The following is a 20517-nucleotide window of genomic DNA, read 5'->3' on the forward strand; positions in this document are numbered from 1 at the left end:
TATAGTGACGTTAATATTCATAGCATCTCCTCTGACTATGCTGCTGCACGTAATTAGAGTTCGTAATACGGAATCTTTGCCCTTTCCGATTATTCTTACCTCATTCTTTGTATCGGCATTGTGGTTTATCTACGGCTCTATTATTGAGGATGCATTTATGGAGGTATGTATACATTTTTGTTTTATTGTTGTTATTCTTTTAAACCCAAATGAAAAAAATTGACAGGAAAAATTTAACTACAGAGAATCTAACAAAACACCTAACTACATAAAATGAGGTTATTAAATATTTTTTTAAAAGTATTTATTTATTATACATATTTTTATTTATTTATACATTTAACTATATTTAATTTTTTTTATTAGATACTTTGCCCAGCTTACAAGAGTACATACCCCGTTCCAAGCTAGGCAATTACATTTCAATATATTATCGTTTACAAGTTAATTTATTTTAAAGAAAGAAGAGACATATACAATATAAACTTGGGACAATACATATGTATATACATAAAGGAAACACATTTTTTAAATTCTTTATGGGCAAAACTTTTTGATTATTATTAGTTTTTTTATTTCTCTATTTTTTTTTTCACCATCCAGTAAGAATTTCCAATCCATGGCATGCTCCTCCTCTCTGACTCCCTACGACCAATGTCATGAAAGAGCGATTACTTTTACTTACAAATTTTAGATTTGTGTATATTTAATTACATTTTTAAAAGTTTTATTAATTGTTTTTTTTAAGTATAAATTGGGCGTTTATTTTATTTGACTTTTGCGGTTGGGATCCATCTTTTTCAACTTTATATATTTCTTTGGCAATAATTGTGATTGTTGTAATGTTAGTGTTTTTCCAGTTTTTTCATTGAAAAGAAATTTTCAATGTACTATTTTAGTGTCATAATACACTATATCAGCAAGCATTGGGGGAAAAAATTAAACTCCCAGGTATTTGAAACTCTCGACCCTTTCGATGATTTGGTTTAACAGAATCGGGTGATTTTGAGCATCAAGGCGAGAATTGTTACACAGTCCATGGGTTTTTGCAACGAAGTAATTGTCACAAAATACATATTTTTTCTGTATTAATTGGTTTTAATTGTCATATTTCTTCTATTTAATTTAATTAGGTACTTAATGAATAGGCTTTTACAAAATTAGTACCTGCTTCTACAAAGAAAAAGCTATATTAAATTTGAGAAATATTTTCATAAGATATGTAAATGATTTTTTATTTTTTTTAGATTCCTAATGCCATTGGCGCAGTTCTTGCAGCATTCCAGCTTTTGTTATTTGCCATATACCCCAGTCAGTCTTCTGCTCTCCCTCAGTACAGTAAACTAAGACAAGTTGTTAAATAAATATTTTTTTGTAATTAAATATTGCGTAATGTTATGTTTTGTAAATATTGCTAACATCGGCATGTTTCTTTTTAATTTAAAATTGACACTTCCATATAATTTAGTTATTCAAATGCTAAAAACACACTATGCCTCATATATTTTTTATTGAAAAAAGCTTTTATAAAAATATTTTAAAAGTAAATACACACTTAAAGTTACCCTAAAATGGCAAATTCTGTGATGAAGCCAACAATATTATTTTTTAATTTTAACATTTTTGTGTATTCAAATGTTTTTAAGTAACGAGAAAGTTCAGTGCTACGGGAAATTGGATATAAAAAAATATGTTTTCTTACATGCAGTAAAAGTAAGAGCATTTAATTATACAGCGAAGTTTCTTAAAAATTTATAAAAATGAACTACTTAGAAACGTCACAAGTTCTAGTGAACAATAACCAATCAATAGGGAAATATTACATACTATGAATACCAAAAAAAAAATATGAATATTGTGGAGAAATGTTTTCATATACAACTTTTAAAATCAAATTGTCAAAAATATGTCTCTACGAAACGTGAAATGTTTGGCCTTGACAATTGCGACGTAAAGGTTCGTGATAATGTTCTATTTAAATTTAAATGGTAGCAAAGTTCAAAATTTAACCAAACCGGGGTGTGTATTAGAGGCGTGGCCAATGCAATGAACTATTTTTGCGAGAATTTAAATTAAACATTTAAAAATATTTTTTATGCTACTGAGTGCAAAAAAAATTTTTTTTTACTCTGCAGTATTTCATTGACCTTTATTCATTTAAAATTGAAAAAAAAAATTGTTGTTATTCCCTTTTATAACGTTGTTATGTGTTATATAGATTTCCAGATTCCGGGTTGCCATTTTTTTTTTCAACGTTTAGTGTGTTTTGACAGCTACGGGGTTGTATTTTTAAATGGCAGCAAAATAAAAGGTGTTTTTTTGCTTAGTTTGATAGTCTATTAACAGGTAAAAAAAACCCACTGAACGTCCTTATTCACACATTCTAACATTAATGGTCAGAAAAAAACCATCACGCCGTTCCTCCGTAGGGGTAGGCAGAGGGAATAGAACGCCACACCACTATGTGCATGCAGATTCCGCTTCCTCTATATTCACACATTCCAACTTAAGACATCTCCATCTTAAAGTATTTATAGGATTTGGTCATGCCATGTCTTCTCGGTTTTCCTCATTTTCTGCATCAAGATTTGCACTGTAATTTTTTTAGCCGTTCTTACACTCAACATGTCCACACCAACGCAGTACTCCTTTCTTGATTTTGTCGATATAATGCTAGTATCAGTCTTTCATAATGCACGGGTCCCGACATTTGTTCTCTTACCATGCTTAGTATTACCATACCTGAGAGATCGCAAAGTATTATTTACATTAAATTATGAACTTCGGATAAGTTTGAGATGCATTTAAAAAACGGTATTAATTGTTTCTATTGATTCTAATGAATGTATTATCTAGAAATGCTTTTAAAACAGATCCGACAAATGTAAAATTTTCATAAAAAGCCTTTTTTGTGAATGTTAGAATTACATTTTTCTTTTTTCAAACATGTGCAATTATCTGTGAGATCTCATTTTGAAATGTTTTTGTCTGTTAAAAGTATTGTGCCAAGTTAACCATAAATATAAATGACTGTTTCATATAGTCAAAAGTTCAAGTCTAATAACTAAATAATTTTATATTTATTATGTGTAATTGTTTTATGTGCATTCCTATTAGCATATTTTATCACTTATTATCGTGTAATTTACTTAAATTATTTTCTGCTTTATTTTTACAATAATTCTGTGACATTTGGTGGAAGAGGTACAAATAACTATAAGCTAATCGTGCAGGGGAGCCATTTAAAGTTTCTCACTGGTTGATTTCTTGAACATACAATTTTGAGAACTATCTCAGAATAAACTTTAACGCGTAAACTTAAGGATGAAAAAATCGAAGCAGTAGGATTTTTCTATGATTTTAAAGACAATTTTTTTTCAAGCTACATGTACTTTTTTTACCTAATAGTGTCTTTGAATTATACTACATTAACCAATATTATTATTGAAATATTTGAATCTCTAGACCTTATAGAGTGGAACTGCATACACTCATTTGATCAATTTTAATGACATGTATCTCTTTACATAAATGCCACAGAATTAGGTATTGAAAATTAATGTATAACATCGGGGATTCTCAACTTATACCTCGCCTGTATTCTGTACTGCAATTGGAAATTAAAAGATTGGACATTATATTTCACCCAGTGAGAATATTCTTCTTCAGAAATTTGATGTCAACTTTATATTTTGAATTTGTCAATAGTTTTAAAATATAAATTACAATATTCTAGTACATGTCACACCTAAAACATTTTATGTCCTCCTGTACTGGCCATGTTTTGTCGACTTATGTATATTTATATTGCAAATATTCACCTTGTGTAAATTATGAAAATTTTGGTTCTAATATTTAAAAAATGTACACATTGTATGTAAAAACAAAATTAACATCAGTAAATCGATGTTGAGAATACCTGTTATAAATTGTTGTGAGATACTTATACATTATAAAAATATTTTTTTGCTTAAATTGTATGTTTAGTAATATCTGCGATTATTGAATTTCTGTATTTGAAATGAGTTTATTTTATTATTTATGGCTTTACGCTTTTTATATGCATTTGATGGGTGGACATAAGAGTATAACTGCATGTTTGTCAATTTTAAGATTTATATGAGAAAATGTTCCTTGTGTATGCCTGCGTCAATGATATTTACAGTACACTTTTACGACTACTCAAAACATAAATAAATAACTTTGTAAACTTTGGTTTTAATCAAATAAGTATACGCATTTGTACCATTTTTAAGTGGCACAAATGGTACAAGATGGTCTCAATAATATAAGTAGACTCATTTCTATAATTCATTGAGTGATACAAATGGTATAAGTAGACTTATTTCTGCCCCGTCTATAATGGTTCGAGCAGTATATCTGGAATGTTGTTATTTGTACAAATTACTCTAATAATAAGGTTACACAGAGATCTGTAAATAATAACCCATTTTGCAAAATATGAGTTCTGTACCTAAATAATTGGGTTCATCATAGCCTTTTTTGCTCTCCTGAAAAGTTACACATTTGCAGTTAAACTCTTATGTCCGCCTATCAAAGAAATAACAGTGAGTATTAATAATTTGTATAGAATTGGTCATTACTGCTTTGATTTAAAATTAGTTTATTTAATATTCATAATGATAAACTCTTTGGAAGAATGTGCAGTTTCTTAATATTTTTATGTGAATTATTATTCTTTATATAGGATTCATCGAATCTCTTATAATCCTCAATAAATAAATTATAATTATAAAATATAAATCATGAAAGAATTCAATAGATATCCCATTTCTGTATTTGTTTAGACTCTTTATATTAAACTGATTTATATATTAATGAAAGGTCCAATTATTATATAATTAAATATTTTCTTTACTAACCTTTTCCAACAAGAAAGAACAATTCCTCATTGGTATTTGTAAAAAAGTGCATTATTTTGTCACTGCCATATTAAAAACATAATATAATACATTTTAATATTATTCTACGTCTCCTGTATAATAAATTGAATGAATTGTTGAATTTGACACTTTATAAGAAAATTGCATTAGTTTCAACTCCAAAAACATTTTTTTTTGTAAATTTGAAAAAACCGTTTTACAGATAATCATTATAAAAATACGAGTAATATAAAATAAATACTAATGTGAGAAAAAAGTATTATTATAAGGTTCTAAAAGCATGATTTAACAAAGACTAACACATGATATATTATGATTTAATAAAGTATATAGGTACATTTTGAAACTCATGCACTTGTATTTAGATACGTTTTGAAAACCAACAATTTTGGATTCAAGTACGCTTTGAAACTAATGCAGATTTTTGATAAGGAATAACTACAGATTTAAATAAAAGATATGAAAAATGAAAGTAAATAAAAGTTTTCAATCATAGCAATGATCGCAAAGAAAACATTTGTATCAAAATTTACAAAAAATTAAAAAGGGTGGTACCTGACTACCTGTTTTAATTTTTAGGTACCTAACCTTTGGATATTGAAGTACTTAAGTATGATGCCACTCTTAAAGTCATACGGCAAATTAAGCAAATAATGCAAATGGGAAAGGAACAGCAAAAATAAATAATGTTTTTCACAATAATGAATTTTTCTTTTGAGAATTCAAAAAATCTTATCAAAGGTGTTGCATGTCTAACAATGATGCATATGTGGTTCAGCTAAATCTTTAATTTTGTATCAAAATAATACATTACAAGCAACCTTCTTTTAATATTTTCAACTAGTAAATAAATTTTTACCAGTTGACGAATTGTGAATGTGACTAAATTAATTTTTCCAATAATATCGCTGATAATTACTACAACTAGGTAACTTCAAAATCAGCATTTGGGAGTTACTCATTAAAAACACATTTTTTTTACCCTTTATGAATGCTACAAATAGTAAGTCATTCATTCAAATTACCATAATGAGTCGTGATGACTTACCTATTTGTAGCATTCATGGAGGAAGATACAAATATTAGTTTTTAGTGGTTTTAAAAATGATGATTTTGAAGTTACCTAGTTGTGGCAATTAACCCACAATACATATGTTTTTTTTGTGAGAAATGACTCTAGATATGGCTTCACATGTTCTAAAAAAATACAAGCATTTATATAATATTTTTGTATCTTCTAAAATTATGTACATATATTTTCTTTTGACGATTGTAAATATTATTGTATTACAAAAGTATGAAATGTTTCAATGTGACACATAATAAGCTACTTGCCAAATTAGCTCCGAAATTAGGAATTTCTTTTATAATATCTAGATTTAAAACAAATATAGGTACTAATGCTGTGTTAATTCATAAGAAAAATAAATTAGTCATGAAATATAAGTTATTGTTAAATTATAAAGAGTTTTATTTCTGTTAAAACATTATTGTTTATCTTTTATGCAGAAATGTTTTTTTTAAGTATCGTAGAATGTACGTGCTTTAACTCATTCACCGTGGTGCTCTTGCTCTTGTGACAATATTTTGAGTTTGTCCAAATTTTTGTAGACAAGGACTGGATTCAACTCCCTGGGGAGCTGTTTATATTTATTTATAAATGTTCTTCATCTCTGTTGTAATATGTTTAAATCGATTGAATAAAAAAATTATTCATTTGTTGTTTTTCATGAAAAAAAGTATTTTATGTCTTATTTTTTGGTAAATAATTGTCTTCAACACACTATAATAGGCTTGTTTTTGCATTTGTATTTCAATTTTCGGAAACTGAGTTTCATGTTTGCACGAAAAAACTGATAAAATCGATTTGATCGGTACATGATCAGTGATTAGTAATTTCCATCACTAGTGACATTAGTTTGGCAGCTGTCATTTTAATCAAGCTATATTTTAAGGACTATATGGTTTTCACTAGAGATGAAATGGATATTGGGTAACTAACCGGTTTCAGGCCTAATTTTACTATCCAGCCGGATACCGGATCATAGCTCAATATCTGGCCGATACCTATTGCAAAAATTTCATGAAATCAACGCCACTGAATTGATTTATTAATATCAACCGTGTTTGGGAAAAAGTAAGTAACCCTCATTATTTGAAAAATTGACTTTTTGCGTAAAAACATTCGTCAGTGTAGCTCGGATTTGCCAAACACGTCACGACAAGTCAGAGAAATGGACCGGCTATCCGGCTTAGGGGCTCGCCGAATATCCGGTCAAAGCTTTTTCTCTTTTTTTTGGACACTCTGTGTCAAACTTGATAAGTACACAAGTATACCATTTGATACTTAGGTTAGTTATGTATATATTTTGTTTCAAACCTTAAAAAGTAACTAATTCAATGTCAATGTCGAATTTTTCGCACATCCGTCATTGTTCTACGATCCTGACGATATATATAAATAAATATATCTGCTTTTACTACCACCTTTTTTTTTTGAAATTTTTAACAAAATTATAGGTCTTATTCAATTAGTTGAAAATTAAACAAAAAATGCTCAAGTTATGATATTTATTATATTTTTGTATAAAACACAACAACCCATATACATATTTACATTAATTTAGTATCACAATGTATATGTTTGTAACTTACACAGGCAAATCGCAGTTGGTATAAGAAATGATACAATATTCTAACAAATTGTACACTATTCATCTCATATACATACTCGTATATCAATTTGTAATCATTTTATTGCCAAATCACTATGAATGTCTTAGAAGTATGGAAAATCAATAGGTTTTTTTAATTTATTTTTTTTTACATGACGTCTGATCATCAAATTTGTATCTAATATTTTATTTTGTATTTCCTGACTCAAAAGCTTAAAAGAGTGGTTGCAATGATCCACTCAAGGCAATGCAATGAGTGTCAAGAAGAAAAAGTAGATCAAATATAAAATAATAATGTTGCATTATGAGCGACTGTGATTGGCAGACTAACTAATGGAAAATTGACAATTGATGACAACACAAAAAGAGTTTGAAATGTTTCAAAGTTTTTTAAAGAAAATTTGCGCATTTTAGTGAAGTTTTGCCCTACAATTAAATGCTCATTTAGTTATTACATCCAATTTTAGGTAGTACTAATCTTCCTCATTGTCTATGAAGTATTCTTATCATATTATTTACATAATTCTTGTTTATGAATCTACGCAACAATTTTAATATTCCTACAAATTTAATCAGATTAATTTCTCAAACAAATATTGCGTTTAAATGTACAGATTTTAAAAATTATCAGTATAGTAGTACATTACATCACAGCCATGAGTTGTTGCTGCACATATGTAAACAGTAATCAAATCCAAATAGTTCATTAATATTACTTACAATAATTATGTATAGGTAAATATTATAAAATTTAGTTCACCAAAATAAATTTGTACGTAATTTGCTAATTATTCCATAATTAATTAGTTATCAGAATAGAAAAATAAGAGGAAATTATATTAAACTTAATTATAATTCACTCCTTTTCAATTATTTTTTTTCGCTGTTTTTTTTTTGGGTTCCGGTTTAGCCGGGTAAATGGCCATCAACGCCAACTGCACGACACTCAATCCAAAACCAACCACATTCTGAAACTAAAACAAAAAGGTTGTTAATATAAATATGAATATTTCATTGTGTGTTTGTTGTCTGTTACTGAAGCGTATAAGGGAGATTGTGGTTTTTTTAAATTATTTCTTTCTGGAATGAACACTATACCTTCATGTCATACAGGGAAATTAGAAGGGAGTTGAATCTCAAGAACTGACAAACGCTTGTCTTTCAAAACAGTTTCAAAGAGTAGGTGCTAGCTTTCATTGTATTTGTAGGTAAAATTTCTATAAAGTATCATCATTCCATGTTCGCTCCCTAGTTGGAGCATATGGTATCCACAAAGAGCCTCCATGGATCTCTATCGGCTGCCAACTCCTTTGCGTCCTCCCAAGTCAGGTTCTCGTCCCGAAGTTCTGACATAAACTGCCGACAAACAGTCAGCAGTGGACATCCAGGACGTCAAGAACCTGATGCCTAAAATAGGCAAGCGTGGTTAAGGGTCTCAGGGGGCATCCGCAGTATATGGCCTAGCCAACTGTATCGTCTCCGCTTGATAACAGTTGTCACTGGAGTTTGCTGCGCCCATTCTCTTATTACTTCATTTCTCACAAAGTTAAACCACCGCTCACCCAAGATTCTTCTGAGACACCTATTCTCAAAACTCAGAGTTTTGCTGTTTTGGGCCCTAGTTAGGTGCCACGATTCGCATTCGTAGAGGAGAATAGGTGTTATATAGGCGGCATTTGGTTTTCACTGAGTAAATATCCGATCTCCAGACAGCCTTCATACTGTTGAATGTGGCGCCTGCTACTCCTAACCGCACTCCTAGTTCTTTTTGAAAGCTGCCATTTTCTGTAACAAATACTCCCAGGTATTTGAAACTTTCGCATTTAGAAGCAACCCTTCTAATCATTGAAATTTTTCAGCGATTTAATTGTTTTTTTTCTTCTATTCTTCTTCGCACCAAATGGTGCATAGGGTTTTCATTAATAAATCAATAATTTAAGCGCTATTATCAATATTTTGGAGCATAAAGACAAAATGATCAGTCTCATGTTTGATGAACCCAAGAGCTGTTAATTTTTTTAATTAATATAACACCCCAGTAAATATTTAAAATCAACTCGATTAAATGCCACCCAGACGCTCATACACGGTAGTCAAGCATGCTAATAATTATACCATGAGGAGGATAGACTATAAAAAGACTTAATAAAAAATGCAAGTCCTGTAAACCTTAAATCCAATTTTTAAAAACTGATAATCCTTGTTCATTCCTAAAAATACGCTTTGTTTTAAATGTCTAAAAAATATATTAGGTGTAATGATGTCTAGTATTATGTGATCATGAACCATAACCAATGTGTATTTCAACTTACCACGACAAAGTCGTTTCTCAGAATGATTCCATAAAGCAGCCAGAGGAATGAGACGATTGTACCAGAAAAAATAATCGGGAATGGCATACCAGCAGTGCTCTTTGTTTTGATAATGGTTTTCTAAAAAAAACATCAAAACAATATAACATGTGTCAGTATTACAATGTACAAAACGCTATTTATTTGTTTTTGGATAATAATAAATTACTAATGACACACACACGCACATTCAGGACAAAATATTACTGGGCCAGTAATTATTTATAACTGTCCACAGCATGTGAGTTACAAGGTGAGTGAATGAAGGAAAACATTGAATAAAATACAAATATTGATAAAGAAAACATGATCAAAATAAAAGCAAAAGGTAGATATATACAAAAGATGATCCCGAAGAACGTTAATGACAAAACCCTCTAGTTGAAGACGAGTCTCCAGAGATATCAATGTTTCTCGCAATGTCTTTGTGTAACTCGTTATACTGTCTAGACAAAAGCTCTAATATACAATTTCCTTTTTTTTAAATATTTCATAACATTTTAAAAAATGTATTTTTTGCTGAAACAATTAGAATCTATAATACCAACATATCAATAAATACATTATATTGTAAGAAATTAATTTCTTGTTTATAGGACATGAAAACAATATTAAATCAAGGTGCTCGTAAAAATCGTTAGTGAAAATAAACATTGCATTATTCAAGGTAGATTCAACGATAAACACAGAGTTTTCATAATTTATAACCTTTGCATTTCCCTAAATTTTACAGCCCATAAATTATATAGTTTAAACATCTTAAAACCTATACCGTTCTGACAATGTCATGAGAGCGATGGAATCGGTTATTGGTCCATTAAACTAAAATTATTATGAGCCGAAAAAAATTACAAGCTTGCAATACGGAAAACTAAATTACTTGCAAAAAAAAATGGCTGTATAACTGCCTTTAGATGGTCACCCCACCAAAGCAGTAGTCTAGCTCGGTGGTTCCCAATTTTTTTTTCCTATGGGACCCTAATTGATATAACTTTTTTGGCGGAATTCCATCTCGACAATAAAAAAAGTAATTTGACAAAAAAGTTATTTTTAAAACCCATGACACTTTATTGTTTGCCTGTTGTAATGCTCGAATTGAAAAGAAAGACTATATTTCTAATTAAAAATCTTTACTGCGCGTGTAAAGAATGAAATTTTTTCATTTTTATTAAAATTACGTTTAATGTCCGACTATTGAATACGGAGATATAGAGCGGCATCCAGTGTAGATCTGAACTTGTTTAGTGTAGCCATAGGCTGAAAAGACAGTCTCACATCAAGTTGATACAAACGGAAGCAGAACCATGATAGCCTTCTCCTAACTCACGGAACCCCTGTGACCCTTCCATGGAACCCCAGAGTTCTGCAAAACACCTTTTAGGAACCACTCGTTTAGTTAATATAAAATTATTGTTACACGGTATTGGTTCTTGTGATTTATTTTGTAATTCCTTATATTGCTGTTATTTTTTAATATTTTTTTGTTATTACTTCATTTTTTGCTACATTTTTGTTACTTACTATTTTTACTGCTATTTTATTATTATTTCATTTGCTTTAGAATTTAGAAACATTATTTTAGGTGCTAGTTAACTAAATACATATATTATATGAAGTAAATGAATGCCTCGACACGGGTTGTGTCTAGTGAGCTGTTTATATAGAAGAGAAAAAAGTACTATGTATGTTTATAAATAAATAAAAATAAACTTACCAGATTGAATAGCGGCGATGCGATCAGTGTCATCATAAAAATGGTGACCACATAGCCCAGTCTGTCTTCCGCTACAGCGGGGTCCCCTCCCAGGATAAGTCCGAGCACGCCGATACAGATAGCGCCGGCCACACCAGTCGACACCCACGCCTGATTTTTTTCTTCAGTGTAGATGAAGTAAAACATGTAGTACAAAACGTTGAGCAACACTCCTACAAAACTCACTCGGATCATCGTGTCGTCCCTCAGCATTAACCCATACTGGAGATTAAGCACACCACTATAAAAGGGAAAAATGTTAGCATTAGCAGAGTTGTAAACGTGTATAAATAGTAATGACTTATATTCAATTTTCATTAAATTAATTTGTAACTAAAATACGAATCCGTCATCTTGTCAGGGCCATAGTAAATATATGAATAATTAAGATAAACATGACACTGGCAAAACTATACAATTTGATAATACTGCACCATTTTAATTATTTAAATAAAGAATAACATCAGAGTAATAATTCTCTATAGAAGCCCTTAAGCTCTATTGCATAGAACAAAAGCGTTCCAAATTTTTGGCCTAGTTTTAGTTTAAAAACAAACGTGTAATGGATGGTTTCGGTTTGCAGACCAATTGAGAAAAAATCTTTCACAGATTTTCTCTTGCAACTGGCAGGAATAGAATCCGCGATGCCAGTTTCACAGTTAGCTGTCTAACCAACTGCGCCACGGCGCCAATCGGCGTCAGTTATATATATTTAAGTCAATGATGTATAGTTAAATAGACATGTTATAAGCGCGAAGTAACATGCATTTAAATTCGTGTGCCTTCTTTTCCTTCATTCTCTAATGGACTTTCGTGATCAGACTTGAAAAACTTTTACTACAACTGTAACTGAAAGATAATATCGTAATTTGTTATCTCTTTATTTCGAATTGTTGAGTGCAATACAACATTTGATAAATATGTGATTTATCTATTTGTTATATGTCAGGTTTATGTGTCATTGAAAATTATAAATACCAGTCTCCAAACCTATTTTAGACCTGTATTTATTTATATATAATTTATTTCAAAATGATAAAGCCTATCAACAAATTAACTCAGTTGATAAATAAAATTTACATAATATAGTACGAATCTGTCAAAGTAAATAAGATAATAATATGTTTGGCTAGTAAAATAATATATTTTGACTGACTTAGAACAAGATTACTCATTATAAGTAACAATGCTCAGCAAAAGTAACAATATATTTTTATAATAATTTTGTGTATGTATATATAATAAGATAAGTAAATTTAGTATAACTTTCTTACCACATATTAGATAATAACATGAATTCTTCTAAAAGCTGGTCAAACTAGGTCATCATCACACGATATCTACAGTTGCTGGCACACGAGATTAATGTAAGCTTGAGTTTTGGTTTGTACAATGACTAACAGAAAACTACAGAAGACTAACTTTCAACAGAAAATTCAAATGCACAGGGTTTGATATTATTTGATGTCAAAAGGCAATAAACAAATGATGTGGCTAGTGTCGCGGACTCACAGATCGAAGGTCTGAGGTTCGCACCCCACTCTACCACAACTCGATTCCCATTTTCTTCTTCTTCTTGTGGTGCCTTGTCAGGTCCTCCCGACGTTAGCGATCACTACAGGGAAAGAATCGCGGTCCTAGGCTACTCTCATATTTCGCAGCCAGGACAGCTGATTATTGTATGCACTCGCCATAGTGATTCCTGAGAAAGGATGACCAGAGTGGTTTCCCGTTGCCTTCTCTTGTGGATTTTTTAATAGTGAGTTATTTACAACTCGTTGAAAATGGCCCCCGAAATTCAAATATTTGGGTAAATAATATGAATGTAAATGTTAATTTTTATAAAAAAAAAATCTTTAGAACGGGCAGTTTTGTGCTATATGGGACCACGTCAAACTAACCGATTTTATGTAAAACGTATAAGTAAGTTTATACAATAAAATATTTTAAAAAAAACAGTTACATGTGGATTTAAAAAACAGTGACAGGTTGGATTTCCTTCCTGGGGAGTTATTTAAATCTACATTATGTGTTGCAACAGAGAGGGAAAACATTTTTAAGAAGGGGTATGGAAGTTTAGGCATTTACAAGGCTTGTGACCTGTGATTGGCTGGTTTAAGTAGCCACTTAACAAGAAGTAAAAAAAAATGTTTTCAGGCGTTGCCTAGGTGAATTGGTTCAGCCGGGTGAATCTCACCCACATGATAAAGGTTTCAGCTCTTTAGCATCACAAAAGTCAACAGATGGATGAATTGAAGAAATGTGGATGTTTAAACATAGACAGAATTGTGAATGTTACACAGTGTGTAAAATGGCCACGTAAACCGGCCAATGGCCACTGGTAAACTGTACCTAAAAGAAGCACTTACACACTTCTGGTCGAACAATAAGGAGAGGTCTCAGCAAAATGTCCGTACGACTTTTGTTTAGAGACATCTCTCATTTGTCGCGCCAAGAGTGATCAATATTTTGGAAGAGCGTATTAATCTTTCAAGGACAAAAACTATTTTCAAGAGAGGAGTTAAGGACTGGATTTTCCTTAGTGAGAGGGATTTGAGTAGGAAACTCCTTGATTATTTTCCGAATGTTTGAGTTTACCGTTTACCATATTGATGTGCCATATATGTATATTGTATATGTTTTTTAAAATTATTTTTTGTGTTTCTGATCCAATATTTGTGGTGATATACTCATATGTCTATGTCAACTAATTGCTTGTCCCACGGAGTTGCGACTTATGTCTCAAATAATGTGCAATAAACTACATGTAGGTATGTAAATAAATATGAAATAGACTCGAAAAATGACAGGTCATAATCCCGTTAAATGCCTAGACTTCCATGCGAACAATTTAGATATAAATTGTCAATTTAAGTTACTTACATGACGATTCCACCAAGGAAAGGCATGATGGAAATGTCCTTGGTGTTTCCCTGTTTTCTAATATCATTGCATAAAACTGCCGGAGAGAAGAACTGAACTACGGTGCATATAGCTGCGGTGTTCCCCACAAGATCCTTGTATCCTTCGAGGGATTGAGCTAACAACTCCATTTTTCTAAAAATAGAAAAGTACCTATATTTGTATTATTAAATGTGACTAAAGAAAAATAACACATTTTCTGAACAAACTCCGCAAAATGAAGGATTATGCCATTTGGAATTCAAATCAGATTTCCAACTAGTTACTCCCATAACAGATAGATTGGTTATAGATAGAGAAGAACCAAAGGATCTACAATGACAATATTGAATTGTTTTGATTATTCGAGACTTGTACCCGTATGCAGAGACAAAACTTAAGGTGAGGAAAGTACATTCTAATCTCAAATGCAGAGAATAACCCGAAGGTGAAGACAATAGAATGTACTTTCCTCACCTTAAGGTTTGTCTCTACATACGGGTATTGGTCTACAATCCTGACAAAGTGTACAACTTGCATTCATTATCCACAAGGACTAAGGGCTTTAAATAATGAATAATGGAGGTCGGTTGTTCATATTAATTAGGAATAATGGTGTTCTCATGAATTTCTTCTTTCAAAACAGTATTATTAAAATAGAATGTTGTGACATTGTAATGGTCAATCACAAAATAAGCCACTAATAATTTGGTGTTGCCAAGGTTAAAATCAGTTGTATTTCCGATTTCTACTGTTTTCTACTCTTTTTTTAAAGCACTAGGTGAAGCAGTATGCTTGTTACCAGTACCGATCAATGCACAATGCAAAAAATATAATGTTTTCTAGGCATTGGATCTCCCAATTATTATTTTTTAATACATTAAAAAAATACTACTATGCTAATTTATTGTCAGCATGATAATTTTTAACATCCCGGCAATTGTGATTTTATTTACTACACATATTTGATAATGAATATGTTTATTTAGGTTTTTATAAATAAATATATATTAAAGACTTTAATCAGATTGACAAATATTGCTCTATGATAGATCATGAGTAAGATGGAATATAATTTAAAAAACGGTTTTTTCATAAATATGTTATCGCAAACAAAAGTGTTAGTAATATTATTTTACAATATAAATATAAGAAAATCTGACTTCATTATTACATAATAAGTATTACTATGATGAATAGGTTTGTTTTATTTAATTAAAATACAAAATACCAAGCCAGTCGGTATTGTAAATTTTACTCTAGCAATAGTAACCTATTTTAATTAACTTGCTTATTACCTATGTGTGATTTATGTCACTGCTATACTAGTAATGATATAAACAGGAACCTTATGTTAATGCATTACAAATATTTAGATGGGGGGGCTGAAGTAAACATGTACGAGTACATATTACAGAGCACTCCATTTGAATTGCAAATATCAATTGAGAAGATGTTGAGGGGACAGACAGTTATTATATACGTAGCTCTCCCAAGCGTACTCGTACACTGCATAGACAACCAAGCATTAACTTGACAACCTCATTTAATAGGCATTTATCATTTTATTCAATTGTTTTAGGAATGGTTAGTGTGACAGTGTATTCATGCTTTGCAACAAACTTAGAGGAAGCCATAGAGAACATAATGTTACCTCCATAAGAAAACTACCACAATTTTCAGAAATATTTTTTTATAAATAAAACTGAATATAAATAATTTATATAGTTTAATATACATTAATACAAATATCCTAATTTATTTTTAAATACATATTAGTACTTTAATTGATTTAGTGCTGCAAAACAGTAAATTTACCAATATTTTTGCATGTAATCATATTGAATAGGGAAAACCATCAAGGACATGTGAACACTGAACAGAACGTGCAGAAATTACAGCATAATTCAAAATGGCGTTGTTAGTTCAAATTTTGTTAATTCTACAGATAAGTTTGCTGCGCAATATATGTTTGTAGAAGTTAATACTTTTATATTATCGGATTAGATTCATTATTTATTTGGGATATTAAGACATACACGGATTCATTTGCAAATATGAGAATGTTAAAATGTAAATAAATAAATGACCTTATCCCCATTTTATAATTTTTTGTCTTTCAACTACTTCAGAATGACTTCTTTAAATGACTTTCATCAGCAAGTTACGAATCAAGATTTCAAATAAACATGCCTTTTGGCTCTGTTTCTTTCAATTTAATTATGCATCTTTTTTCTGTTTTGCTCCACAAAATGCTATCTATCTCTTTTCATCCAGAATATTATATGATTTGACCCTCTCTGACTTAATAAGTTTATATATAAATAAACAAAATAGAGAAAAAATGTTGACATTTGTACATTAAAGGGAAATGAGCCTGTCTGCACCTTAATTGGGAAAAAAATGCTCTTTTTTTCAAACGACGTCCCATGAATGAGAAATGATAAGTATTTAAAATTATTTAAAAAATATTCATCCATTAGAATTTATATTAAACAACATTTGAGTGCACATTTTTTTTATTTTAATACACAACAGTCACGTTTAACTGAATTTGATAGGACCGAAGAGGATTAGATTAATCAAAAATTTGGTTAAACCGGAAAATATGTACATAGCGAAAATGTATGGCACAGAATGAATAAAAATATGAAATTCCTAAAAACCCAATCATAAAAACATTCCTACATGATGGAATACTAAACTAAATCGAGGAAATAAAAAATATTTTGTGATATTTTATTTTGCTTCATATGAAAAGAACGTTTATGTAATACAAAAAATGAAATATTAATTTGAAAAAATATGTTCTTGAGAAATATTGATAAAAAAATTGTAATGTTATTCAAAGTTTATATTAGTTCTTAAGAGGTTATGAACTAACTTAAAAAAGCATAAATAAATAAATGATTTAATTTGATTTTAGTATTTCAGTGATTCGGTTATCTGGAAATCCAATTAAACGGGTCTGTTGTGTATTACATTTGCAATGAGAAGATATTTTTTTAAAATAAATTCTTAATAACTTTGATTTAGTTTATTTTTTCAAATAAATATTTGCATTCTTATGATTTACACAAACATTTCAAATTTGAGGGCATTTTCAATGAGTAAATAACTCACTATTTCAAAATAGGAATCAAGTTGTGATAGTACAGGGAGTAATTTTGATTAAATATAATTTATTATTGTTTCATTGGAAAATAAACCTCTTCTAGGAAAATTGCTGGCCATCCATTATTCTTAAATAATTCATCATTATTTCATGCAAAGTAATTAGGATGAGTAACTTGATATAATTTGTCCTTGGAAAAATTAATGGTGCCCACAAATAATTATAAATAAATTATGATTATTTCAAAGTTAAAAAAATACTGTAATAATACATTAGGGTGTGCTAAGCATTAATTTTAATTATCTTGATAAATGTTTTTGCATAGAAATCAAGGATATTTACCGATTATAGTACAAATTGAGAAATGCTGAGAAAATCTTGAAATCACTTATGAACAATGTTCTTAGTATGATGTGGTATAATCTCAGGCGCGGGTGTTATTACTCTGAGGGTATAATTATTATGTTATTTCACTAAGGCAGTGGTTGTCGAGGTCAAACATTCACCAAATTAAAGAAACGCATAAAGATTCATTAAAAATACTTTTTGGGATAAACAATATTTCAATTTTCGTTTTCATCAATGCAGTAAAAGGAATTTTAATATAATTTAGTAAATAAGTATGCATATAGACATAGATGTAAAAAATAAAGAATAGTATTTACCTCCTTTATTACGGGCTGAAATTTATTACTTTTTTACGAGTTACAATATTTTATAAGTTTTCTCCTAACGATATGTCCTTCGTCGCGCTACAAAGTATAGTAAAAAAGGTATAATAACTTCATATCCGATAATTTGATCAGCCTTCACCACTCACCACGTACCACCCGAACGATTTAAAAAACTGTTTTTTGACATGTGACAATGTGAAATGTGACGTTTGCTTGACGTTTGACTTGACGCTCATGTCAGGTAATGCCATATGAAAATAAAATTAATATTTATACAAAAGGTACTTTCCTGTATCTACTACTACTACCATCACGCCATTTTGGCAGAGAGAATGGACCGCCACACACGTCTATCCTGGCATACAATCGTAGCCTCTTCCACATTCATACATCTTGTCATACATGCCCTTCGGTTCTGTCTGCTTTTGACATGACCAGACTTAAGATTTTGGTTTATCTGATCATGCCACGTCTTCCTTGGTCGTCCTCGTCTCTAGTTGCCGTTTATTTTCGCCATATGCTTGTTTTACCATTCTTTCGTCGTCCATTCGTTCTACGTAACCAAACCATCTCAGAGACCCTTTCTTAATCTTATCAATTATACTTGACTCAGATTTACACTCTCGCCTGATTTCATCATTCGTAACCCTGTCATACATTGATTTCCCACATATTCGTCTAAGAGATCGCATTAAAGGAAATCCTCTAGGGATCTGAATAAACTACACAGATAAAAATATTATTTATGTGAGACTTAAAAAATTAGAACTTACTCGATTCGAGGTCTACCCGTGTCTACCAATGTATAAAATGACTCGCCTACAGTCAATATTAAATGTCGCAGTAAAACTTATTTTTCGAATCTCTAAGTTCAGTAATATGTCATATCACTCCACCACTTCGGATATTACACTAGCTACGTTTTCCACACAGGGGAAATACAAACTATCTTGGCTTATATGCGCATAAAAGTCACTGCACAACTTTGCTGTGGAATATCCAAGGAAACTTTGCATTCGTGATGAAGTACCTGGACCTTATATGAATGTGCTCCCACCACATACTCGAAAATCATTTAAAAGACCGTGGGCCTTCCTTCCGTTTCGCTTATACAAAAATCAATGTTTTTTTGTCAATAAACGATCGAGTCACTCTTTAAAAAAAAAATCGGTAAACCGCGATTTTAATTGAATTAAACTCTGCTGCTTTTATTACCCCTTTCACTGGGAGTTTGGCAAATTATATGAGGGGTTTAGGTCGGATATTTTCATTCCTCATGACCATATTGCAGACACGAATTATGGCAAAAACTGTGCTTACTTCTATTAATTTCACTTACAGAAGTCCATTTCCATTATAGCATTTTTTAAATAATTTTTTTAACATCAATTTTGATTAAAATTATCATTATTTTTTAAATGACATAATTATTGCTTCTGTTACATATTATTTAATGGAAAATGTTTCATTCAAAAGTTTTATGAAGGGAGTGCAAGAATTATTAATAATTTGGATACTTAAAACTATGCGCCAATAATTACCCAATCAAATAATTGTCCGTCGAATATCACGTGGCTCGTTTGTTTATTTGGGTATTCTCTTAAAGTAATAATACGCCATCCACTTATAGAGTCGCCTATACGGACAAAAACCGTGATAAATGGCTATTAATCATAATCATTTATAAAAATCAAAATATCTCGATCGAAAAAACTTTTTTTTTTCTACTTTGTTGTTTCATATTACTATCCTTGATTTTATTTTAGTCAAATTCGAAAGCGGTAACAAGGCGCGGCGCAACAAACGAAAGCTAAAACTAAAATAAATCATACAAAAAATTGACTTTTTAATTTTTATCATCATTTATTGGACACAATAGAGCCACCATTGAATCCGATAATTATTATTATATTTATATTGTATAGTTTTTTGCGTGATTTTGTAAATATTTATATGTTTTGTTGTTTCCGTTACAATTTTCAATCATTTTATTTACCTGAGTAAATTTTATTTGTAAATATATGGGTTAAATTTAAACTTGTATTTCGGTAAATTTTATCATATTTTAGGGAGGGGTCTCAATAAAGAAAAAAATAAAGTCAAACAAGAAAGAAGAATGATGTCGCGAAAGCGATGAAATCGGT

At 30.4% G+C, this 20517-nt stretch overlaps 1 protein-coding gene and 1 long non-coding RNA gene across 4 annotated transcripts; one reads left to right on the forward strand and one right to left on the reverse strand.

Moving 5' to 3' along the window:
- Positions 1–24: 24 nt before the first annotated feature.
- LOC148280563 (uncharacterized) lies at positions 25–1418 on the forward strand. Its single transcript, XR_015822565.1, has 2 exons — positions 25–163; positions 1248–1418. It is a non-coding gene; the product is annotated as an uncharacterized LOC148280563 (long non-coding RNA).
- A 6042-nt stretch (positions 1419–7460) lies between these two features.
- Positions 7461–18619, reverse strand: LOC148280564 (sugar transporter SWEET1). Of its 3 annotated transcripts, XM_088228179.1 has the most exons (6): positions 18365–18609; positions 18042–18144; positions 14567–14740; positions 11645–11924; positions 9892–10011; positions 7461–8553 (listed from the first exon to the last, which is right to left on the reverse strand). In XM_088228179.1, exons 3-6 carry the CDS (start codon positions 14734–14736, stop codon positions 8446–8448), a joined length of 678 nt encoding a protein of 225 aa, XP_088084305.1. In that variant the 5' UTR covers positions 14737–14740; positions 18042–18144; positions 18365–18609; the 3' UTR covers positions 7461–8445. The 3 variants fall into 3 exon arrangements, with proteins under 3 accessions (XP_088084305.1, XP_088084304.1, XP_088084303.1); XM_088228178.1 differs by lacking the exon at positions 18042–18144 and having other exon boundaries at positions 14567–14758; positions 18365–18619; XM_088228177.1 differs by lacking the exon at positions 18042–18144 and having other exon boundaries at positions 18365–18616.
- Between the last annotated feature and the right edge of the window lie 1898 nt (positions 18620–20517).

This window comes from Micrasema longulum, unplaced genomic scaffold (genome assembly GCF_059751315.1).
Source record: "Micrasema longulum isolate JH-2025_06_02 unplaced genomic scaffold, ASM5975131v1 h1tg000569l, whole genome shotgun sequence".
Lineage (NCBI taxonomy): Eukaryota > Metazoa > Arthropoda > Insecta > Trichoptera > Brachycentridae > Micrasema > Micrasema longulum.

Coding starts and splice junctions, on each gene's coding strand:
- LOC148280564 (XM_088228178.1), bottom strand. CDS start 14,736: ATGGAGTTGTTAGCTCAATCCCTCGAAGGATACAAGGATCTTGTGGGG. Junction 10,012..11,644: donor CATCGCCGCTATTCAATCTG/GTAAGTTTATTT, acceptor TGTTTTTTTTAG/AAAACCATTATCAAAACAAA. Junction 8,554..9,891: donor TGAGAAACGACTTTGTCGTG/GTAAGTTGAAAT, acceptor TTTTTGTTTTAG/TTTCAGAATGTGGTTGGTTT.